A 25,416-nucleotide genomic window follows, 5' to 3' on the forward strand; every position below is an offset into this window, starting at 1 on the left:
TGTGAGGATTAGGATTATTGGGTTTGAGAGAGAGAACTTTTAACAAAATATTTAAATGCTATGGCTTAACAAGCACAGGATAATACTCCATTTTCTTTGCATACATCTAGTCCCAAGTTGTAACACAGAAGTTTGTACCTTCATTTTGACAAGCCAATCAAACTTCAAGAACAAGTGATTTACCACCTCTAAGTATAAAGGTATTCATTAGAGAAAAAGCAACGAAAATCCCTACTGATACAGTAGAGATTGGGCCTACATACATCCCCATTGGTGATTCGTCCTAAAAATGAAAAGAGCTTATATGAGGGGAACAAACCAACTAAAGCAAAGCAAAGCATACAGCAGACCTAGGCACCTCTTACGCTCTAGTTAAACTATAGCAATTCCATAAGCAGCACTAGCTAGAAAGATACTGTCCACCACTCACTGGAGAAAGCACAATAACTGACATTAGACAGCTAGAAATAAATCATTTTACAAATGCTACTTCTAAAATTACCTTTATGTTAGCTGCAAGGCTGTCAAAAGAAGAAGCTAGAAGAAAGAGGAACAGGTGTTTCAATGACTCAGTATTACCAGTTATCCCTAAAACTGCTGTTACACTTATTCCACAGCAGTACAGAAATATCATACGATGAATGAACTATTAAAGAACTTAAATGCTCCTTTGTAAATTATACTATCACTTTTAAGTCTCCCTTGAGTCACAGCAATTCTGAGTTTTTCTGTCCTCTTGAGGCAACAATGAGGTTATATTATTAATGACAGCACATATGGATATGGGAAGGATAAAAGAGTCTAAAGTGAAGCAGTAAGTTCAGTAACCCTTACGCAGCCTGGAAAACTCATATATGCCCAGGTGCCTAGAGCCTAAAAGAAAGCCATGTGGCTCTACTATAAAATTCATCTACTCTGCCTCTTCTGCCATTTCCTTTATATTTAGATTTCATGGAATCCTATTTATGTAGGAACTCTTGAGTATACTTGTCCAAGGTAGGCACAAATGTTATATTGACACAATGAATACATAAGAGCTTAGAGAAACATAACGCAGCAAAAAATGTAAATCATTACAATTACCATAAGTAACCGTAATAAGCAAGTAGAACTAATGCCAGAGAATGGTAAGAATGACTAGGAAATGAAGTGATAAAGACACATAAACAAAACCAAGATCAAATTGGATTTTTCCAGGTTGAGAAAAAAATGCTTTTGAAATGAGTATTTGCAAGGCTATGCTAAGGCCACCATGGCTTCTCCCGGTGTGACCGCGCTTAAGCGGTGACAAGGGGCTTTTCCCAGACTGCTGATTCCCCTGTGCCACTGGCAGGAAGAAGGAAGATATGAAAAAGGATTTTAAAGCCTGGTAATTGTCATATCTTCTGGGCATGTGCGTATGTGTGTATCCATCTTGTCCCAGAAGCTCTCCTCTCCCAGCTGAGCAAGCAATGGGCCATGCTAAGGCCCTTTTCAGCTATAGCCACAAACCTGCCCTGTGGCCTCAGAGCCCCCTGGCCACTGGTTTTGAGCACTCCTTTTCACAGGAGACTTGCCTTTGTTCCCTTGCTTCTCAAAAGTGCAGCCTTTGGACCAGCAGCATCTGTATCACCTGGAAGCTTGCTGGGAAAGAAGGAGCCTAAGCCCCACCCCAGCCCTACTGGATCTGAATCTGTACTTTAACAAGATCCCCAGGTGATTCAAATGCACATTCAAATTTGAGAAGCACTGCTTTATTCTACCTTAGGCCTGGATGAATGAGCTAACAGGTGACCTAAGCAAAGGTGTGGCTTGGAAGCTACAGGGATTCCAAGGATCTGAGCCCAGAGGTCTGAACGTCTTCTCTAAATGTACGTATGTGCAAAACTTGGTGTGTGACCTGGACATACTCTGTAACCTCTCTGGAACCTTAATTCTCCACCTGCCAGGATTAAAAAAGACAAAGGCCGAGACCAATGTGATGTATGAGTCCCATCGCTACTGAGCCAGCATTAAACCCAACTTGTCCTCCCCAGGAAAGGACATTTGCTGTTGCTTGATTTCACAGTAATAGAGAAGACAGTGCTGCTTTTATAAGCTACACGGGTGATTTCCAAACCAAAAGACTTAAATTAAATGTCAGAGGTGATGAAGCACTTTCTACTTCAAACTCTGTACTCTGTCCTTGGTTTGCTACTGTCGAACAGTCACCATGATCCAAGAACATTGGATTGAGTTACCATAAGAGACGTGCAGCCCCTTAAAAGTATAAACCTTTAACCCTACAATAGGGAACTCTGTTGTCAAGGATGGTAAGGTCCAGTCCCACCAGCCCCATTCAAGAGAATGGGCCACCACCATCCCTTTCTAGCCTAAGAATTTTTATTAAGTTCAAGAATGGTTGAACTTCACTGCCACGACCTTCAGCATTGACATGGTTCACATATTTCAATCATAAGGTAAAGGCCTCCAAGGGATGCCTTAACCCAGTGACTCTCAATGTGTGGTCCGGGGACCTCCCCAGGGGTCCCCAAGACCTTTCAGGAGATATGGAAGGTCAAAACTATTCTCCTAATAATACTAAGGCATGAGTTGCCTTTTCACTCTCATTCTCTCACACTTTACAATGGGGTTTTCAAAGAGTTACATAACATGTCATCACATCACCACTCTGATGGATAATGGAATGTGTGCTTGTGTATTCTTGTATTTTACAGATTTCTCAGTTTTAATTTCTAATACACTAAACATTAATAGATACCATCCACATAAAAAGAGCTCTTTTGGGTCCTCCATAGTATTTAAGGATGCAAAAAGATCCTGACACCTAAACATTTGAGATCCCCTGCCTTAACCTAACTGCTTCAGAGAGAGTGGCTCCCCTCCTCACTGACATGGAACCTTGCAAGCAAATGTTCTGTCTCCTCCTCTCCACCATTCCCCTGCTCTTTCCCATCAGAGAAAGGGCAAGTCTTATTTATTAGCTATCAATGGTGCCTTTGCAAGGAGTTCACGCCAGGACAAGCTGCTCCCTAGTTTTCCAACCCAGCCAGGGAGCAACTACCATCAGGACATGGTGGGTGATCACACTACTCAGAGCAGTCTCCTTCAGTAGCTAGGGGACTCAGGAACTTCTCGGCTGACTCTGCTCATGGGAACTCCTGCCCTGGAAACTCCACAGCTGGAGGGCACCTGAAATTAGGCTCCGAGTTTCCAAAATAAACTGTGATTCCTCAGAATGAAAGAAGGTTTAGAAATAGGATACGGTTGTCCCCAAAGGGAAATGCACAGAAGTAACAAAAAACTCGAGTACCTCTTCTCATTGGAAACGGAAAGTTTGAAAACTTAGACTTTCTTCTAGACTTCCGGGAATGATGCTCTGAAACATCCTCACCAAAGGGCTTTGCGCTGTCCACCTGAAAGTAGAGAAAGAAGACTTGAATCCACTGTGGCTTGTATTACCATCTCCTCCTTACCTGAAATGCCCTTCTCTCCCTCAACTAGAGGTGACGCAGGTGAGATAAGCAAAAGCTGAGAACAAATTAAATCAGTCTCCACAGTGTTGTCCCCAATAGGGGAACCTGTCTGTCCCTATCTTCATCGAGGCTAGAACATGAAGATATGGACTAAATTTTAGCATAAAGAACATAACACAAATTATATTCTAACCACTCGTAAGGATTGAGCCCAGAAAAGAGCTAGTGAAGTTTATTTCACAATCTTTACAAGAGGACAGAGTTTCATATTTCTAAACAGCCTGAGCCATGCTGGCCTAGGTGGGGTCCTCTCTGAAGACAAGGGATTATCACAAGGTGACTTTTCAGCCTTCCACATTCCCTTCCAGTCTGAGTGTCCATATCCTTGAAAAAAAGAATAGTGGTGACTGTATTATTAAGGTGACCATATTTTCCTAAATTGGACAACATGATCTGCAAACAGGTCAAAAGACTTGAAATAGGGACTCTTCCAGAATATCTATGACATAGAGTTGCTGGATTTTTTTAATCTTGTTTATTTCTGCAGTTTTTTACTTTCAAGAAGACATGTTATAATGTTACTTTTCATTCTACCTCAAGAAACATATTCATTAGAATTTACAGTCCTTGACAACATCAGATTCTCTAAGTTTTAATGCTTCTACTTAAAGAAAACAGATATCATCAGGAAATCTGGCTAAATAGAAGAGTTAATATGTATAAAACACTTAGAAAATAGCTTGGCACACAGTAAAAGCTGTATGAGAATTTGCTGAACAAAAATATAAGCAAGTTTTGGGGCCAGACCAGTGGCGTAGTGGTTAAGTTCGCACAATCCGCTTCAGTAGCCCAGAGTTCTCAGGTTTGGATCCTAGGTGTGGACCTACACACACGCTCATCAAGCCATGCTGTGGCAGCATCCCACATACAAAATAGAGGAAGACTGGCACAGATGTTAGCTCAGGGACAATCTTCCTCACCAAAATAAATATACATAGATATATATAGATCGATCTATCTAGATAGATAGATAGATCTATAGATACATCAAGCAAGTTTTAATTCCCTAAGAAATCCACCAAGATTTTAAGGTTATTTAGCCCATAATAGCATAGACTACAGTTATATTTTACAAAAATTTATATCACATAGAATAAATCAGACTGTCCAATATACTCAATTCAACAATATTTTATGAAGCCATGTTTACTAATTGGCTGCTAGATTTTTGCCACATTTTTACCCAGGTCACCATGAAGAAAACAGCTATTCTGTAGTTTCTAACCAAATGTCTCTTTTCTACCCACAAACCAACTCTACATATGGTCATCTTAACAGCACTTTGCTTCATTTCTTGTGTCTAATACACAAACATCATCACTAGTGACTTTGAGTTAAATTATCAACTTGGCAATAATATTAACAGTTAACATTCTGGAGAATAAGTCATGAACTAGAAGATGGAACGTTGTTCATGAAGAACACGAAATAATATAGCAAAGGCTTTTAAGGTAATATTCACTGTAAATATCAAGAAACTAATCTGTATATACAGTATAATTTAGAAAAAAAGGTGGAAAAAGTTCATCAAATTAAAGAAAACAATGATTTTATCATGCTGGTGAGCCCATGGGTAATGTTTTTCTTGAACTTTTCTATATTTTCCATTCCTTTTATAGTAGTCAAAAAAATTTAACAAGACTAGGAGAACCAGTGTGATTAAATTTGCCCACTGCTTCCTAAGGGCTAAATCTAAGATAACTTTAATTAAGGGCTTTGAGGATGGCACATCATTGCTTCTTCCTGTAGACACATTTTTTCTGCTCTTTAAAGTATTAGCCACTGAGTAACAAACTCATTAAGAAAACTCAAGCAGTTTTCTTTAAAACTGATGAAGCTTTAGTTTTAGATTGGTACAGAGTATATGCCAGCCTTTGTTACACATCTCCTACCCTTGTCAGTTCGCTGATTCTTCTGGATAATGGCAGGTTATCATACGTAGACATTATACTCTATTAATAATTTTCAAAAATTAAAAATAGGGATGGCTGACATATACTGAGCAAGTCCTCTGTAAAAGATATCTTTATAGGAGTTTCCTAACTATGAGTCTAGGAAATGAACATAATTTAATCATCGTTATTATTCAAGCTGAATTCCCTCTTTATTTAATATTACCCATTTGTTTTTATGGCCCAGTCTTCCCATATTCCACACTCAGTCACACCCTCACCATTCCAAAGGACTCTGAAAAATAATTTTTGGCTCACATGTCTAACCACAAATGGAGGTTTGCTTTGTCTAGAGATTTTGAAATCATTTCCAAAGTTCAGTTGAGCTGGCTGATCCTGGCAGAAACGCCGGGTGGCATACGGAGAGGATGCCTGGGATTGCATGCCTCGAGGCGGTTTGTCGAGATTGCCCTCCTTTGCCTCCACCTTTATATCATCCAAGGGGAGCGGTGGTCTCCATGAATTAGATAAAGACCTTCGTGACTTATATTTTTCTTCCTAAAACCAAAAAACAGGAACAATATTTTGAAAAACAAAAAGGAAGAAAAAAAGAAGAAAATTCAATTAGAATATAACCATATTTAATTGAGCTTTGTTTAACTAAGGTAGAAGAGTGAACAGAGATTTATAAAACATGAATTTAAGGGAGGGCATTTCTCTAATTTATCTTCAGTTCAAATTAGCGTCACTAGTATTTATAACTTGCTAGTATAATATATTTCAACTAATCACAGTGAGATTTATTGGTATTAGAAGAAAGTTGGAAAGTATCTGACAAGCCTTGTCATAGACAGGCGATCAATAGATATAAATAGAGACAGAGTGAGAGAGAGAATTTGGCATACACTGGGGTCCAGTAATTTTACTTCAAGAAATTTAATATAAGAAATTAATTATGGCTATGTGTATAGCTACAAAAATTCTCATAACAGTAAAAACTTAGAAACCAACTATATTGGTGAGTAAGCAATTTCCTCTCAGCTCCAAACCCACCTTTCTACACTGAGCTTCATGATACCGGGGCTGGCACTCCGCAAACCCCCTTTCCGCTTTTCCAGCCGTTCTGCAGGCTCCACCGCTAGAAGGCACTAGAGGGAGACTGCAGACTGGAGGAGGAAGGCGGTACCGGAGGCTTCCAGTTTTGCATTCTATTCCTGTCAGCATCACCCTATCAACCATTCTGCATCTTGGCAGCAGCAAATTGTTCCAGTTTATAGTTTCTTCCCACCATAATCCCAGAACTAGCCTTACTGTGCCCCACTCGGACAAACCAGCACCAGCTGGCCAGAGCCCCATGCTCAGAGATTTGAGTCTAGCCCCATAGGATCCTTCCTCCAAGCTCCAGAGTCACCAGCAATGAGCAGTGTCCCTCCTTAGATGTCTAAGTCCCAGCTTGTCGCCTCTGGATTCTGAGGAAGCAGCCCCTCCGCAGAGATCTGGGTCCCGTTTCCATGGGGTCTAGTCCTCAAATTCTATGCTGTTGATGACCCAACCTCTCCCTTTTGCTCCCGCAGACCCAGGTGTGAAAGCTGCTTCCTGCAGTTACTACCTCCATCACGTTAGTGTTCTCCTTTCCTTTCAGTCTTCTAACCCCAGCCTAACCTTTTTTTTAAACATTAATCTTTCTGTTAAAATAATAGCTGTGGTTTGTTTTCCTGACTGGACTTTGACTGATATATCAGTTTAGTACCCAATAATAGGAAAATGATTGGCCAAAGAAATTATGATACTTCTGTATGATGGAATACATCAAGCTATGAAAAACTGCCTGGGCCTAAGAATATTTAAGGACACAGGAACATGTTCATGATACAGTAAGTGAAAAAGGAACGTACAAAATAATACACAGTATAGTATGATCCCAATATTTTAAAATTAGAAAAGTATGTGTGTGTACAGAAAAATATCCTCAAAAACATTAGTCATGCTCATCTCTAGATAGTAAGAATGACAGATAATTTTTATTTTATTTTTTGAGGAAGATTAGCCCTGAGCTAACTGCTGCCAATCCTCCTCTTTTTGCTGAGGAAGACTGGCCCTGAGCTAACACCCATGCCCATCTTCCTCTACTTTATATGTGGGTCGCCTACCACAGCATGGCTTGCCAAGCGGTGTCATGTCCACACCCAGGATCCGAACCGGCAAACCCTGGGCTGCTGAGAAGCGGAACGTGCGAACTTAACCACTGCACCACTGGGCTGGCCCCAAATTTTCATTTTTATTTTGTCCTTTTTGCTTGTCTGTATTTTCTAATTTTCTAAAATTAATGGAATACCTTTGTTATAAGAAAAAACAGTAAAAGCTATTACTTTAAAAAAAATTAACACTTAGAGGAAGACATATTAAGAGGTTAAAACAAGATTAAAATGGTGGAGTGGAAGAGAAAGAATGATAAGCTGAAAAATTACCATGCACATATATCAAACAGATTGGAGGAAATAGTGGGTAAAATAGGAAAAACTAAAAGCAGATAATGCCTTCCTTAAAAGTAATCATTGGTCTCCCATTATATGCGTTCTGATGCCGAGACGATTGGTGGATTTGCACAGATTAGTGACCCTTCGCATTCTGTACCCCTTAACCCACAGCCCACATTTTCAAGGTATTTTCCAGGACACCAGGTGAGAATCAAGATGACAAGTATTTGAAGAAGCTTTACAAATTACATTCATTCTCTATTTTGTTCTAGAAAGGATTTTAAGTGGTTACAAAATTACGTACAATAAGGTAAAAGAAACATAGAAAGAAATCAGGGTAAAGAGGCAATTGGAGCTGAACAAGAGTGCCCAAGACCCTTCGTGATTACCCAAGATGGCCTACAAACACAACTCTGAGCTTCAGCCTCAGCAAAAGAAAGAAGGAAACACTACTGCCCATAAGATCAAGAGTACAGTCAAGGAACAACAACGAAAAAGCTAACTAGCCTACTTATGTCAAACTGGTGATTTTAGCTTTTGTATCACTCTATTCCACCAACTATATCATAATGAATATGTGCCAAACACACTCTAACATGATAGGCTGAACAAATAGTTTGAATATAGAAATTCAAACCTAGCAGTAAGTCTCCAGGTTTCTATTCATCCAGTTGCATCTAAACTTGGTAAGCCAAGTTTAAGCTGAAATTCTTTAAATTTGTAGAGAAAATTCCAGACATTTCTATCACTAGCTTCTTCGTTATACTTACCAGACATCTGTTTCTATGCAGAAACACACATTCTCTGATGGCTGTCCTTGTAGAAAACTCTATTTTGGGAGCAATGCCCTAAAAATAAAACAGCATAAAAGAAGGAAATAAAATTATTGGAAACAGGTTCTTTGCCCATCCCATCCTAACCTGAAATCACACAAGAACTTAATTGCTCTTTTGTGTGTTTGGCATAATCCACATGCATTATCTAAAACATATACATAACAAATATATATACAATGGAATATTATTCAGCCTTAAAAAGGATGGAAATCTCGCCATTTGAGACAACATATAAGAACCTGGAGGACATTATGCTAAGTGAAATAAGCCAGACGCAGAAAGACAAATACTGCATGTCTCACTTATATGTGGAATCTAAAATAGTCAAACTCACAGAAGCAGAGAGCAGAAATCGTTGTCAGGGGCTGGAGGATGGGGGAAATGAGGAGATGTTGGTCAAAGGGTACAGATGTTCAGTTATGCAAGATGAATAAGTTCTGGAGATCTAATGTGCAGCAATGTGACTATAGTTAACAATACTATACTGTATTTTTGAAATTTTCTAACAAGGTAGATATTAAATGTTCTCACCACAAAAAAGAAAAGAAAATGGTAACTAGTAACAATATTAAGTGATGGATGTGTTCATTAGCTTGATTGTGGCAATTATTTCACAATGTATATGTATATCAAAACATCAAGTTGTATAGCTTAAATGTATACAATTTTTATTTGTCAATTATACACCAATAAAGCTGGAATAATAACATATAATATATGCATAATAAGCACAACTAAACACTTATGTAATATGTATTACATGCTAGGCCCTGACCTAAGGGCTTCGCATATATTAACTCATGTAATCCTCACAACAACCCCATGAGGTAGGCCCAAATAGCACCTCTGCTTTGTAGATGAGTAAATTAAGACACAGAGGACCTAAGTAACTTTCCAGCCAGTAATGGCAGAGCTGGTCAATGAACCCACACATTCTAGCTCCAGTGTCCTTATGGTTAGCTACTCCACTGAAAATATTGGACCATGGAAGTGAATGAGATTATGTAGGGGGTGGGATGGATAGAGCTTCTTCTTCCCTATCTACTTGCTTTGAAAAACTTGCTTTATCTCTTATACCAAATATTTATGCTCATTAGATCTATTTCCCAACTCTTCATTTTGTTTCATTGATTGGTACTTCTATCTTTGCTCAGTAGCACACTAAAATATTGTGATTGATATATATGTGTAGGATAGGAGATACATATATATAATCTCTCCTATCCTACTTAATTCTCATAATCCTATGAGGAGGGTACAATTATCATCATCAACCCATTTTAGAAATAATAAAACTGAGAAATGGACCAAAACCGGAATCAACCCAAATGTTCTTCATGGGTGAGTAGATAAATTGCGGTGTATCCATATAATAGAATCTACTCATTAATAACAAGGAACAAACTACTGATACACACAACTACAAGGATGAATCCCAGAGGCATCGTTCTGAGTGAAAGAAGCCGGTCTCAAAAGGTTACACACTGTATGATTCCATTTATGTGAGAGTCTCAAATAGACAGAACTATAGTGATGGACGACAGACTAGTAGTTCGGGGTGAGGGGCAAGATGTGCCAACAAAGGGATAACATGAGGGAGATTTAGGGGTGATGGAACTGTTCTATATCCTGATCATGGTGGTGGTTTCACAAATCTATACATGTGTTAAAATTCACAGAACTGTGCATTGAAAAAAGGTCAATTTTACTGTATAGTCGTTTCAAAAATACAATTATTTTTCTAAAAAAGCCTGAGGCTTAGAAAGATATAAAGCAGTTTTCCCAAGGTCACATGGCTTGTAAATGGCAAAACAAGGACAGGACCTGGATCTGTCTCCAACTGACCCCATCCACTCACCTGCAGCCCCTCTGAGCATGACCCTCTGCTCTCCTCTCCCCCAGAGAACACCCCCGAGCCAGGTATTCCTCGTCCTAGAGGCGCCTTCCCCTTCGTCTTTTCCCATCCAAATCCTATCTGTCTCTCAAAGCCTGGCCTCACCCTAACTCCTCCAGGCATGCCCACAGTGACGTCTCCCTCCAGCCTCTAACAGTTCATATTCATGTATATGACATACTCTGAGTACTTCCAAGAAGGATTTGCATCAGCTGAAGCCCAAAGGGAAAGGAAACTGACATGTGCTGCATGTCAACTACATGTGGCTGGTCCTGGCAGGGGCTTTCACACGTGTGATCTCATTTCATCCTCACACAACCTGTGTAGGAGACAACTATATCCCCATTTTACATGTGAGGGAACAGGCTCAGAGAGGCTAAATAGTCTGTCCAATGTTACACAGCGGGAATCGATAAGAGCCAAGATTTGAAACTCTCTTGGACAGCGAAGCCCAACTTCTTTCTAGTACCCCATGCTACCTATCCAGGGATCCCTGTGGATCAACTCGTTAGTTTGTTTCCTGTGCATTCATTCATTCCTATGCACATTCATCCCTGTGCATTCATCTTGTCTACAGAACAAGTCTTTACAGACACAAGCTACTTCTTGTTTTGGTTTTTTTTTTGTCTCTAGAATGTACAATATGCCCATAGGAGTGCTACGCCTGGACTGGTGACTCAAGATTTGTGGCTTATAAACACAAAAGCCCAGTTGCTGCACAGAATCAGATAATCCAGAAGGGCATTTGATAAAGAACGTACAATGACATGACCAACACAGCCTCACCTCTGGTTATCAAGATTGCCCACATGAGGAAGAGGGTAGCGGGAGTTCCAGGGTCCACAGCACCACTGGCAGAATCACAAGACCTCACATGTATGCCAAGCCCCAGGTCCTCCGTGGCCCAGATGCCTGAGCCTGAACAAGTCATCTGGGAAGCCACAGATTTGTGCAGTCTTCTCATTGCCTCATAGGGAGACAGTATTAACCCTTAAATGACAGTACAGCCATGTTCACTTAATGACGGGCATGTGTTCTGAGAAATGCGTTATTAGGTGATTTCGTCATTGTGTAAACATCGTACAGTGTACTTACACAAACCTAGATGGTATAGCCTACTACACGCCTAGGCTATATGGTACTAATTTTATGGGACCACCTTCGTATATGCAGTCATCGTTGACCAAAACGTCACTATGTAGCGCATAACTGTAATTCACCCAAAGTCACACAGTCACTGAGTGACAAAACTGGAACTGAACCCAGACAATCTGAGTCCACACTTAACCACTATGCATGCAGCTGCCTAACAGATCTTCAAATACCTGATCCACTTTGCCTGGAGAGGAGGAGGGTCCCCTACCAGTAAGGAATGCATACCCTGTTAACACATTCTTGTTGGCCTATATGACCTCCATTCCTTGAAATGACTTAGAGACAATAGGAAGGAATGTGCTTTCTTTTTCACAGCAGTACTGATTTTAGCTTACAGGCTCTATCTTGTCCAATCTCCTTAGCAATGGCATGATGGTGATAATGGTGAGGTCAATAAATGGACTTAACAGTAGGATTTTTCTAGAATCATTTCACTAAATAAAGAAGAAAATTATTAAGTAAAAGTTAATAATTTAAAAAAATAATATTCTTTCTGCTTAATTTACAAATTCAGCCTTCACCTAACAAGAAAACATATTATATTAAAAAATATATATACTTCAATTAACTTCATTGTAAGAATCAATACTTTACCTCTAATGCATGAGGATCTTTCCTTGCAGTTTTAAAGCCCTTTCTCTGATGATCACCTGCATTTATGATTAACTATAAACACAACTTTCTATAGGCTCTTCTTCCTACTGATGCCCATAACAGAGATAAAAAATTCAGGGAAGATATAACAAAGTGTTTCTCCTTGTCTTGATACTTAGCTGGACACCAGCCCAGTGTTTGAAGATGGCATTTATTTAATAGAAAACTCAGGCAAACCAAAGTTAATATAAAGAGTATCCCACACCTTATTCTCATCAGTTTTTATCCCCTTTTAGCTTCTAAAGAGCAATATCTCAATAACTTGAAATAATAAAGGCGAGCATCTCACAAGTACCATAGATATAAGTGATACACAAAGAATATTTCTGAGAAGAAAAATGGTGTCAGTCACACTAAACAAACCCTCAAAGATATAGAGGGCTCAAAGTTATGGCCATTAGTAATTTTGATTTGGACAACTCTTGATGAACGTTTGCTGTTTGAAGTATCACAGCTGGAAGTTGTGTTATCAGAAACATCACAGAAACAAGGGTCCTGCGTGTTATGTATGCCTCATGGCACTCTCAACAAAATGGGGACAGTAACGTTTTATTAATTTGTAATAATGGTAATTTATGGGGCAGTACCAGAAAAGTTGAGTATTAAATATGCTTTTATAATTCACAAAGATATGGTCCTTAAAATGGAGGTCATCCAAGTGACATACAAGTTGAGAAAGTTGTTGCTGCAGAATTAGAAATCGTCACAGATAACATCAAAATGAATATTTTGAATTTGGCTTCAGATAATGGCCCCAAAACAGTTAGATTATCAACTGAATAACTGAAGTGTCTTTTCAGATCCTTCAATATATCAGTCTGTGAACCTCTGTCAGTTTTCCCTCCTTTACGTGGAGGCCATAATATCTGCCTTGGCTGACTTGAGAATTGTTATGAGGAAAATAAGATTTCATATGAAAAACTGAAACTGCAAAATAAATGAGAAGTAGCATAATTACTATTACTACTCTTTTTTATTGTTATTATTACTAAAACAATAGCTATGATTAAATAAACTGATATCAAATCTTTCAGTTAATCGGCCTTAAGAGGAGGTAAAAAAAAAAGCCACTTTTTTATAACTATGTGATAACTATGGCAATGATTTAGCCTGATTAGGTAAGACTCTCATTTCTCAGATCAATAGGGGAAATTAGTATAATTTGGTATTGTGAGTGGGGCATCCTAACAGGGATGCTAAAATACAACAACAGGGGTACTAACCAAGAGGAAGTGATCTGCCCAAGAGCAGGCCATACCAGGAATAAAACGCTCAGGTCGAAAGAATTTCTCTCCCAATAGAAGCCCAGCTGGGCTCAGATCACTTACCGGAAAACCTGCAACCGTCTTCATGAGCACCTCCCTACACATCCCAGGGTGTGAAGGTGTCAGCTTGGGCTCAGGGAAAAGAAAATCCCGTGTGTTTTCTTCATAGTAGGCCAACTCTGCCCACCCTAGAAAGAATGCAGAAAAGGCATAACTAGATTTACATCCTGAAAATGATGTATCAACATCCCTGAGTTGAACAAAATAAAAGCTTAGACAGGTGACAGCAGAGGTGGCACTCAGATAAAAACAGACATTTTGACCACAGCACCTGTTATTCAAGAGGCAAATGACTTCTACTACTTTTTATCTCATGGATAATTTTTTAAAACCTCCCCAAGTCATAACAGAGAAAAAAGACTATCTAAAGGGTTGCTCCACAAAACAGAAGAGGAAGATCTCTTTCATCCATTCATCCATCCATCCATCCACCCCTCCATCCCTCCATTCATTCATTCATTCTTTCCTTCAACAAATGTCTTCTAAGGGCATACCATGGGTCAGGTCCTACGGATGGAACAGGAATAAGGCAGACAAGGCCCCATCAACGCAAAGGTTACAGTGTGGACTAGGGTTCAATGTATTCTGTGATGCAGTGATGTGTCAAGGTCCCAACAGCCCAGAGAAGAGCCAGAGCTGTGGTTCTCAGCAGTGCTGGTACAACCCCAAGGGCATTTCGGAAATTTGTGGCTACATTTCATGGGCAGGAGCCAAAGGTGCTAGAAGGTCCTGGAATGCTCATGATACTCCTGCACGACTTTCTAACATCCTACCAGACATTCTTTCAGGTGAGAAACCATTTTATAATTGTCTGAGTCTGAGGCCCAACTCTTACATATAAACACAAAGCACTTTTTTGCATGATTTTAAAATAAACTGAATTTTCAGGAATGCAGGTACCACGTAAATTAAGGAACAACTGTACTTTGCTTTGTTTGGATCTTTACCAAGACCCTTCTGGCATTTTGAAAATCATGTCACATCTAAATACTTCATGTTGCTCAACATTTACATATTGATATACATATTTATTTTAAATTACTTTCCTTTTATTTCTCCCTTATATTACAGCCCGAATATTACACTGATTTTTACAGTGATTCGTGTAAGTTGGGTATATAAACTACGAATATGATTTTAGTATGGTAAAAGTGATGCTACAAATACTCATTACCAAAAGAAGATCTTGGGTCTAATAGGATTGAGAATTACTGAGCTGAAGGATGGAGAAGCTGCCATCTGAGACCTTCTTGTTTACACAGCAGGTGTTACACAAGTGGTTTGCACTGAGAGTGGCCCCTGTGCAGAGCACCATCAAAAGAGTCACTGTAGTCAATGAGGCAGCTTCACTGTTTGGTGGCTGCCTTTTTATTTGTGAGAGGAATTCTGATTAGGGCATTTTTTTGAACATCAACTGTAGAAAATAATTGACTTTGCAGCAAGTAATATGATGGATTAATTTCTTCTAACATTTCACTTAATATGAATGTTTGGGTCCTAATGAGGAAAGGATCAAAGTGCAAAGCAAAGTATTCTATATTTTCCATCATAATATCATTTTTTCCCACTCTTCCCCTCTTAGACATGCTCCAGCCACAATGGACTGATGATGTATCTTTCCCTCCTCTGCTATGTACTTCCTCAGCTTATGGCTATTCCTTCTCATCCTGTTCAGATTATATTCATCATAATAGGTCCAAAACAGAAAACTCCATTTTTTCCCACAAATCAGCTTTCCCCTAGCCTTCTTCATCAAAGGAACTGGCACCATTGCTCAAGTCAAAAATCTAGGATTTATCCTTGATTCCACTCTTTCACTCCTTACATCCATCCATTAGCAAGTCCCATTGACTCTATTTCCAAAATAAATCCCAAATCTGTGCTTCTCTCCATCTTTACCACCCTAACCCTAACCACCTGTCCTGGAATACTGCCATGGCCTCCAAGCTGGTCTCCCTGAGTCCACTCTTCCTGCACTCAAACCTATTCTATAACCTGTAACACGTCATGTTATAAATACATCAGATCGTGCTTTTCACCTACTTAAAACCTCCCAATAGGCTTCCAATCATATTAGAATAAAATCTAAGAATCTTACCCTAGCCTTCAAGACTCTATATCAGGCCTCTAAGTACCTCTCCTACTTTTACCACTCTCCTTCTTGATCATCCCTGCTGCCCTTCTCACTGTCCCTCAAACACATCAAGTTCGCCTCGATCTTAGAGGTTTGTCCCACTGATCTTCTCCCTGTAATGTTCCTTCCCTGGATCTCTTCGTGGCTGGCTCCCACCTATTGGATGGTGGGCCTTGGTTTAAATATCTCATCAGAAAAGTGGCAACTCAACCTAAAGAGGCTGCCACTCCCTATCACATCACCCTATTTTACTTTCAATCTAATAGTTATGACTAACTGATATTTTCGTTCATGTATTTATGATCTGCTTCCATGAATGCTCCATGAAAGTAGTGACTCTGTTCTGTTCTGTTCTTTACTAAATTTCTGGCAGGACTGTCCCTAGAAAGGTGTGAGCTCAGGGCAGTTCAGCCAGTACAGGGCCTGGCCAAGCCAATCTCACCTGAAAGGGAGCCATACTGTCAGCATCTTTCTCAGGCCCCCTGAGATATCATTAAAGGCAGACATTTTAAAATGGAATTTCAGTGATATTCAGAAAAGAACGGCAAAGTGCAGCATCTTTCACTCTGCCCCTTGGCCTGTGGAACAGTGCCTGGCACATGGTGGGTACTTGAGAAGTGCTTCTTGAATGAATGAATGTGAAGATTAAAATAAGTTACTTAAGTGCCTGCTTACATTAGCCACTCAATAACCATTAGATTCCCTCTTTGAGACTCAGTTTCCACAACTGTAAAAAAAAGGGAGACAGACTAAATGCTCTCTAAAATCTTTTCTGACTCTTATCAGTAATTTATTTTCAATAATTTCTTTTCATTCATACATTCAAGAAATATGTACTGAGAACTTACTATGGGCCATGAGTTCCAGACTCTGGATGTGTCCTAGTGAGCAGGATGGCTGCAATTCCTGCCCTCCTGGAGCAGTCTACAAGCATTAACCAATTATACAAAGAAACATACAGCGTAAAGGCAGATGGGAAGGTGAGTGGAATTCTAAGCTCAATCTTCTACTTCATTTACTAGTCTCATCCTGGCCTCCTTTTTTTTTTTTTTACCAATGCTCCTTTTATAATGCTCCCTACGAAGGGCATGACCCCCCCACCTTTACTGGCCAAACAGACTTCCTCCATTCAGAGATCTCAGGAGTGCAGCCTGAAAATGGGAGGTGATGTGACAATTTCCTTACCCATCACTAGCAACAAAATACAACTTGCTACTGAAGTTTATAGTCCAGTGGTTAGGAACTCAGTTTCTAGATTCAGACGGAGCTGGGTTCAAATCCCTGCTCTACCACTTACCAGCTTTGTTATCCTGAGCAAATGACATAATCTCCTTAACTCTAGTTTCCTCTTCAGGAAAACGTAAAAGTCACAATAATACCTGCCCCTTAGGGCTACTGTGAGGACAAATGACAAACACCTGTGAAGTGCAGAGCATAGTACCTAACATTACCTGCCATTGACATGACTGCTCTGTGACGCCAGCCCAGCAGTGGTCTCAGCACCACTCTGGTCTCTATGAATGTCACGTGTTTTTGGCCATATGCTCCTACTGGGAACAAACACCTCGAAGCATGATATGATGCTCTATACAGTGCGCTTTTCTTTTTTCCTTTCATACGTTTTTGGCTGGTGCTGCATCCAAAATGATAGCTCCTAAATTACTACTCCTAAATTTAGCAAGAATTATGATAAACATAAGAGATCAGATAATTGTAGGCAAGCTCATCCACTATATTAAGAATCACAGGAATAAAAAGAGACTGAAATAGAGCTAGAGAAGGCTGTGAAGCTTTCCAATTCTGTCTCTCTGATTTGGTCATTTTTTAGAGATTTAAACTGCCACCCAGAGTGAAAGTGTCAGCACACCAAGGGGATGTTACAGCAAGAGGCTGGGTTATAAATAATAAATAAAAATATACACAAACTGAGCAAGTCTCATAGGCCATGTGAAATGTCTGAAAGAACTCAGTGTTCTTAAAAGATTAATGGTGTAGACAGGAACGTCATCAGTGCCATCAATGAAAACCTTCTCCTCAAAAAAGGAAACAAATGAGACTTCAAGAGAAATAACAATTTTAATAATATTAGCTCAAGAAACAACATTTATAGAGCATATTAGAATTGACAGCTTGCTTCCCAATATGGGGTCTCACTTGATTCATCTTTATAGATATAGGAACTGAGGCACTAACAGTTGAAAACACTTGTCATGATGCCACATGATAAAGTAGGAATTCAAAACCAGATCATCCGAGGCAGTTCTGTCCTTGCTGATGCCTAGTAAACATCACTACAAAGTATAAAATCAATCTCTGATTCACAGAATAGGTGCCCACTAAAGTAGCATTTTACAGCTGGACTGAATAGATATGACATCTCAAAGTAGAGGTTCTTATTTAAAAGGTCAATAAAACGAAAGCACCAAGCTCACAATCAATCAGGATTATGCTGCCCCCTTGTGTCCAATTGCTCTTTCCCACCTTTGTAAACTGAAAAACCAGAGTCTTCATTACTTCCAAGCCAAACCATTGGACCTCTTTGGTCGTTAGCAGGAAAGCCGTACGCAAATGTGAGGTACTTGTATCATTAACTTAATGGTCACAATACGTCTTTTAACTATAATAAGTGTGTTTGAAAGTGATGCAAAAAAAAATCAAACAATAAAGTAATATCTACAGCAAAATGAAAAGGTAACAGTTCAGCCAATGAAGAATTGGTCCCTGAGAACCTAAAAGTGGCCCACGTGACCCCACAGTGCTGTCCACATCAGACTTTAAGCAAATCATTTTTACTTAACTATCTGGTATCAAGAACCAGCAGATCATGAGGGCTCACTGTCAGCATTCTGTGCTTGATGCCACCAGTGTGATACCAGGAAGTGGCACAGTGTAGCCCATGTTCGGAGTACACCCTCAATAAATATATGTTGGACAAATTAATGGATCAACCTGTAATGCATCTGAAGTCGAACAAAAATAATTATTTTGAGAAATTCATATTTAATTCCACTAAAATTATAATCAGAAATTGAAGGACTGTAGACAAAAGGAAAACAAGTATAATAAAGCCTCCATTTTGTATCTAACTTCCAAGTTATAACCAGTATGCATGCACCTAGCTCCCATATTCTCCAGTCATCATGGTTTTGAACTATTCTTGCAGTCTTCTCACAGATGCATTTATGATCATAAGAAAAACATATGGCAAACTAAGATATATTAAATTTTGTTTCTTTTTTTTTTAAGATTGGCACCTCAGCTAACACCTGTTGCCAATCTTCTTTTTTTTTCCTTATTCTCCCCAAAGCCCCCCAGTACCTAGCTGTATATTACAGTTGTAGGTCCTTCTGGTTCTGCTTGATGAGCGGTGCCATGTCCGCACCCAGGATTTGAACCCGCAAAACCCAGGGCCACTGAAGCAGAGCTTGCAAACTTAACCACCCGGCCACGGGGCCGGCCCCAGATATATTAAATTTTAAAAAGCAAGTTGCAGAATATGTATATTCAACCAAAATCAAACCAAAATATACACTAAATATACATTTGCTAAATACTAGATATATTTAGTATATATATGTATACATACATGCTTGTGTGTACATATATGTATGTATTTTAGGGTTGGTTGAACAGACTAAATACATTATATATACTAAATGCATTTTAAAAGATCTAAAAAGATACACAACACATTATTAATAGTAATTAGTTTTGAAGTTGTTGAGGCATGTGGCTTTTGACTTATTTTATATAATTTTGTGTTAGCTAAAATTTTTACAGTGAGAATATTTAAGTATTGGATAATTTTTTTTGTCATATAAAATTAAATAAGACCCAAATTGGCCTGCTTCTCTTTTATTAGCATACTAAAATATAACTTGCCAGTTAGCAGTGATACATGTTTGAACATAAAATTGAGTCAAATAAGAAAAAAAAAACCTATAAAAAAAACGAAATGCCCTGATTTTAGCCTGTCATTTTTAGGCTGAAAAACATTTTGTGAAAATTTCTGAAAAGCAGGTAGGAGGCATCTCTGATCTTCCCTGTGTTCTGCCTTCCTAAGAAAGCACTGACATACACAGGAGTGTCTATTCCTATATCCACTTGTCTGCTTTCAGGGCCTGGCTCTGCCAACAAACCAAGAGGCAGAAAAAGAACTACAGACTCTGGGTCCATTCCACTCCTCTGGGGCCCCTGACGTGCTCCCAGCACAGCCCCAGTGGGCAGGGCTATAATCCCCATAGAAGCCTCCACGGCCACCTCTGCTTTAGCTGAGGCATCTGCCAGGAGCTCACCTTCCTTCTCGAGACCATGCTTTCTTAAGAAAAGGAAAAATTCACACAATAAAATATTAAAATAATGCAATGAAACAGGGGAAATACATATGTATTGAGCATAACTGATCAAAAACTTTGGTAAAAATATCATGAATTTATACTAAAATGCAATGCTAACATCCAGACATCACTCCGCAAGTAATCGAAGGACACTGACAGTCATGTTATACAGAAAGAAAGAAAAAAAATCGTAATATAGAAAAATGAAAATTTTTTAAAGTAAACTTTAAATTTAAGGTTGTCACAATCATATCTTAAAAGAAGAGGCCAGAAATATAGTAAAATATATTTTAAAGAAATTATTACACACTTTGTAAACACAATCAATGAAATGATAATATCCAGCATTAGCTAGGATCTGGGGATGGGCAGGCACTGTGGAATGCAGCAGAAATAACGGAAACTTATTATCAGTTTCCTAGGGATCAGTTTACTCACGTTGCAAGAGATGGTTCAATCTAGCAATTCTATTCTTTAAAAATATACTAAGAGAAAAAATAATTTTTATAAATATGTGAAAGACACAGAAAATCTAAATGCTCAACAATATCAATTTGAACGCTATGGAAAAATACATAGCTATTGAAATTGACAAACAAGTAAGCCACAGGAAATAATGTAGACTGAAAGAGCAAAACCCAAAATATTATGTACATACTGTTTATAGACCTATAAAAACACATAACTAAATTAATGAAAATAATGATGTAGATCTATGTTTTTAGAAATGACAACATAACAGTGATGTATAATGGGGAAAGCTAATAACAGAAGAAAATGTACGTGACACTATTTATGTAAAAATTCCATATCTATGTGTTCTATCCACAGAGAAACATAAAGGAACAAGTTCACCAAAATCATATAAATAAAGGTTTTCTCATCATTTGGAGATGCTTTTTTATAACAAGTAAAAACTGAAGCTATTTTCATTTTGGGGAAGGGAAAGGCAAAAACGTAATAGCAAAGATCAGAAGAGAATTAGAAGAGTTTCTGAGTTTTAAGCATTCTTTCTCTTTCTTTCTCTCTCTCTCTCACACACGTATGCAAATGACTCTAAAATCACCAGATGATCTGCCACATTGAGAAACTATGCATGAAAATTGATGCTACCAGGTGGCAGTTCCTACTCTCTGTTTATGACACATCACAAAGCAAAGGCACCATAGAACAGTTTCCTCCTAAAAGTCTCATGATTCTAGCACAGGGGTCACAAATTTTTTTCTGCAAAGGGCCAGAAAGTAACTATTTTAGGCTTTGCAGGCCATATGGTCACAACTACTCAACTCTCTCACTGCAGTGTGAAAGCAGCCATAAATAATACCTAAGCAAACAAGCATGGCTGTGTTCCAATAAAACTTTGTGGATGATGAAATTTGAATTTCATATAATTTTCAAATCACTAAATATTCATCTTTTAAAAAATTTTTTCCAACCATTTAAGAATGTAGCAACCAAAGACAGTTTGGCAGTTCCATAAAAAGTTAAATACGGAGTTAACATATGATTCAGCAATTCCACTACGAGGTGTACACTGAAGAGAACTGAAAACAACACTTGAGTAACACAACTTGGACACGAATGTTGACAGCAGTGTTATTAAAAAGTGGAAATAACCCAAACGTCTACCAACCAATGAATGGACAAACAAATGTGGTATATCCACATAAAAGAATATTATTCAGCCATAAAAAGCAATGAAGAACTGATACATACTACAACAAGGATGAACCTTGAAAACATGCTAAGTGAAAGACGACAGACAGAAAAGGCCACATATTGTGTGATTCCATTTATATTAAACGTCCACAATAAGCAAATCAATAGAGACAGAAAGTAGATTAGTGGTGGCCAGGGGCTTGGGGAGGAATGAATGAAAAGTGACTGCTAATAAGTACAGGGTTTCTTTTTGGGGTAATAAAAATGTTCTGGAATTAGATAGTGGTGATTGTTGCACAATCTTGTGAACATACTAAACCAACTGAATTGTACACTTGAAAATGGTGAACTTTATAGCACGTGAATTAAATCTCAATTTTTAAAAATGTAGAAATTTAGCTCATGGGCCATATTAAAAACAGTCTGAAGGCTGGATTTGGCCCAGGGGCTGTAGCTTGCCAACCCTATTCTAGCATCTAACAGAAAAGATGGCTTTGGGTTATACACACACACACACTCCACAAATTAGAACATAGCCAAAGGCAAAAAAGAAGAAGCTGAGCTAGGACTGAAAAAATTATTTGATGATAATTAGATAAAGTTATGAAAAAATGGGGCCGGCTCCATGGCTGAGTGGTTAAGTTCGCGCACTCCGCTGCGGTGGCCCAGGGTTCGGATCCTGGGCGCGGACAAGGCACGGTGTATCAGTCCACGTTGAGGCGGCGTCCCACATCCCACAACTAGAAGGACCTGCAACTAAGATATACAACTGTGTACCGGAGGGGTTTGGGAAATAAAGCAGAAAAAAAAAAAAAAAAAAAGATTGGCAACAGTTGTTAGCCCAGGTGCCAATCTTTAAAAGAAAAAAAGTTATGAAAAAATGGAAAGTAAAACAGCCTGTTTGAGTAATGCTTACCGCCACTAAACCCACAAATTTACTCTTCCGAAAGTGGACATAATTCAACAGACTGGCGGGGGAAAAAAAGTGAGTGTTATATAAAGCACAACTTTTAAATACCAGTCCCTATTCTGTCACGACAAAATCCTTTTTAAATTAAATTAAGCTAATTTAGAAATGCATTTGCTGGCACGTTACCTGGAGGCACTTGCTGTATTAATTCAAACCTGGTTAGGAAGCCTAAAAAGGAAAAAATGAGATTTTAATACTTTAGAAAATTGCCAGAGTTTTTCATTGATTGCTAAGTCTAAAACTGCCATAACATCCTATTTACATTATCAATAATAATAATAGTAAGTGCCATACCAACTATGACTCAGATAGTTCTAGACCCAATAAATCAAGGGCATGGAGTAAAAGTAACTGAGTTATAAAAACAGCATTTCGTCCCCTTAAAAGTATTGACAAAATGGATGCAATATTTTTTCTCTTAAAAATATATGCATAAATCACTGAAATAACAATAAACTTTTCATGTAAAAATTCAAAACATAATTGTTATCCATTGACCTATAAGTTTATCTTGCTTAAAACAGTATGCTATGTGACTATATAAATTAGACATAAAATACAACATTTTTTATATTTCCTAAGTCCAAAATGTATTTAGAAATAGTGATCCCATGTACAATGTCTATAAGAAAAGAATAAAATTTCAATCTTAAAAGTAATCTAAAACGTAAATGGTATAATAACAAAAAATCAATAAAGATAATTCCCACACAAGGTTAGAAGTGAAAATATTTCAAAACAGCCTATAACAGTGATTATAGTTAATAAACTGTAGTATACACTTGAAAGTTGCTAAGAGAGTAGATCTTAAAAGTTCTCACCACAAAATGAAATGGCAACGATGTGAGGAGACAGAGGTATTAGCTAATGCTATGGGTGGTAATCATTTTGCAATATATAAATATATCAAATCCACGTTTTCATCTTAAACTTACACAATGTTACATGTCAATTATATCTTTTAAAAAGCTGAAAAAAATATACAATAAAAGTAAAATTCTTCCTTTGAAGACCTGTGAAAAATACATGCATCAGGACAGAATTTAAATGCCAAGAAATTTAAAAGCCAAGACAGCCTATAATTTTAGGTTTTCCAAGTGGAAGAAGGGAATATATCCTTGCCAACCATCACCCCAATGGTAATGTAAGCACTTAATTTGTCTCAGGCTCTAAATTCCTTACATTCAATTAATTCTCAGCACATCCCAAGTTCATGTATTGAAGACTTAATGTTGTTAAAATTAATAGTCCCCAAATTGATCTACAGGTTCATTGCAATCCCTATCAACATCCCTGTTGGCATTTTTGCAGAAATTGATGAGCTGATCCTAAAATTGATATGGAAAACCGAAGGAACCCAAATAGCAAAAATAGTCTTGAAAAAGAAGAACTAACTTGGAGAACTCACATTTCCTGATTTCAAAACTTATTACAAAGCCATAATAATCAAGATTGTGTTGTATTGGCATAATGATAGATAGATGGATCAATGGATTAGAACTGCGAGCCCAAAAATAAACCTTCATATTTACAGTCAATTCATTTTCAACAAAGGGGCCAAGACTATTCAATGGGGGAAAATACTCTCATCAACAAATGGTGCTGGGATAAATGGATATCCAGATGCAAAAGAATGAGGTCCGACACCTACCTCATGCCATTTACAAAAATCAACTTAACAGGTATCATAGACCCAAACGTAAGAGCTAACACTATAAAACTCTTAAAAGAAAGCATAGACATAAATCTTTGTGACTTGAATTAGGCAATGGTTTCTTAATAATGATATCAAAAGCACAAGAAATAAAAGAAAAATAGATACAATAGAATTCAACAAAATTAAAAACATATGTGTCTCTGGGGGCGGCCCCATGGCTGAGTGGTTAAGTCCTAGCGCTCCACTTCGGTGGCCCGGGGTTTCGCCAGTTCAAATCCTGGGCGCGGACATGGCACCACTCATCAAGCCATGCTGAGGCAGCATCCCACGTGACACAACTAGAAGGACCCACAACTAAAAATGCGTAACTATGTACCAGGGGGGCTTTGGGAGAAAAAGGAAAAATAAAATCTTTAAAAATATATATATATGTGCCTCAAAGAACATCATCAAGAAAGTGAAAAGATAATAGAAAGAATGGGAGAAAATATTTATCAATCACACATCTGATATGGGACTTGTATCTACAATATATAAAGAACTTACAACTCACTAATAAAAAGACAAATAACTCACTTAAATATAGGCAAAGGATCTGACTGGGCATTTCTCCAATAAGACAAATGGCCAATAAGCCCATAAACAATTGCTCAATATCATTAGCTATCAGGGAAATGCAAGTCAAAACCACAATGAGATACCACTTCATACCCATGAGGATGGCTACCAATCGAAAGGACAGATAGCAGCAGGTATTGGCCAGGACCTGGAGAAATGGAACCTTATACATTGCTGACGGAATGTAAAATGATGCAGCTGCTTTGGTAAACAGTCTGGAAGTTCCTCAGATTAAAAAGAGTTACCATATGACCCAGCAATTGCACATCTAGGTATATACCCAAGAGAAATGA

The 25,416-nt window shown here is 38.3% G+C and overlaps 1 protein-coding gene across 2 annotated transcripts in view; it reads right to left on the bottom strand.

The window, feature by feature from the left end:
• SPATA6L (spermatogenesis associated 6 like) overlaps positions 1–25,416 on the bottom strand; it is a 43,803-nt gene that overhangs the window by 9,766 nt on the left and 8,621 nt on the right. For both annotated transcript variants that reach the window (XM_046664846.1, XM_046664845.1), the window contains 6 exons: positions 22,975–23,016; positions 13,752–13,876; positions 8,655–8,732; positions 5,726–5,965; positions 3,293–3,395; positions 503–537 (listed from right to left, as the gene is read on the bottom strand). In XM_046664846.1, the coding sequence (XP_046520802.1) occupies positions 503–537; positions 3,293–3,395; positions 5,726–5,965; positions 8,655–8,732; positions 13,752–13,876; positions 22,975–23,016 (623 nt within the window). The remainder of the gene's footprint in view (positions 1–502; positions 538–3,292; positions 3,396–5,725; positions 5,966–8,654; positions 8,733–13,751; positions 13,877–22,974; positions 23,017–25,416) is intronic.

Source organism: Equus quagga, chromosome 6 (assembly GCF_021613505.1).
Source record: "Equus quagga isolate Etosha38 chromosome 6, UCLA_HA_Equagga_1.0, whole genome shotgun sequence".
NCBI classification, from domain to species: Eukaryota; Metazoa; Chordata; class Mammalia; order Perissodactyla; family Equidae; genus Equus; species Equus quagga.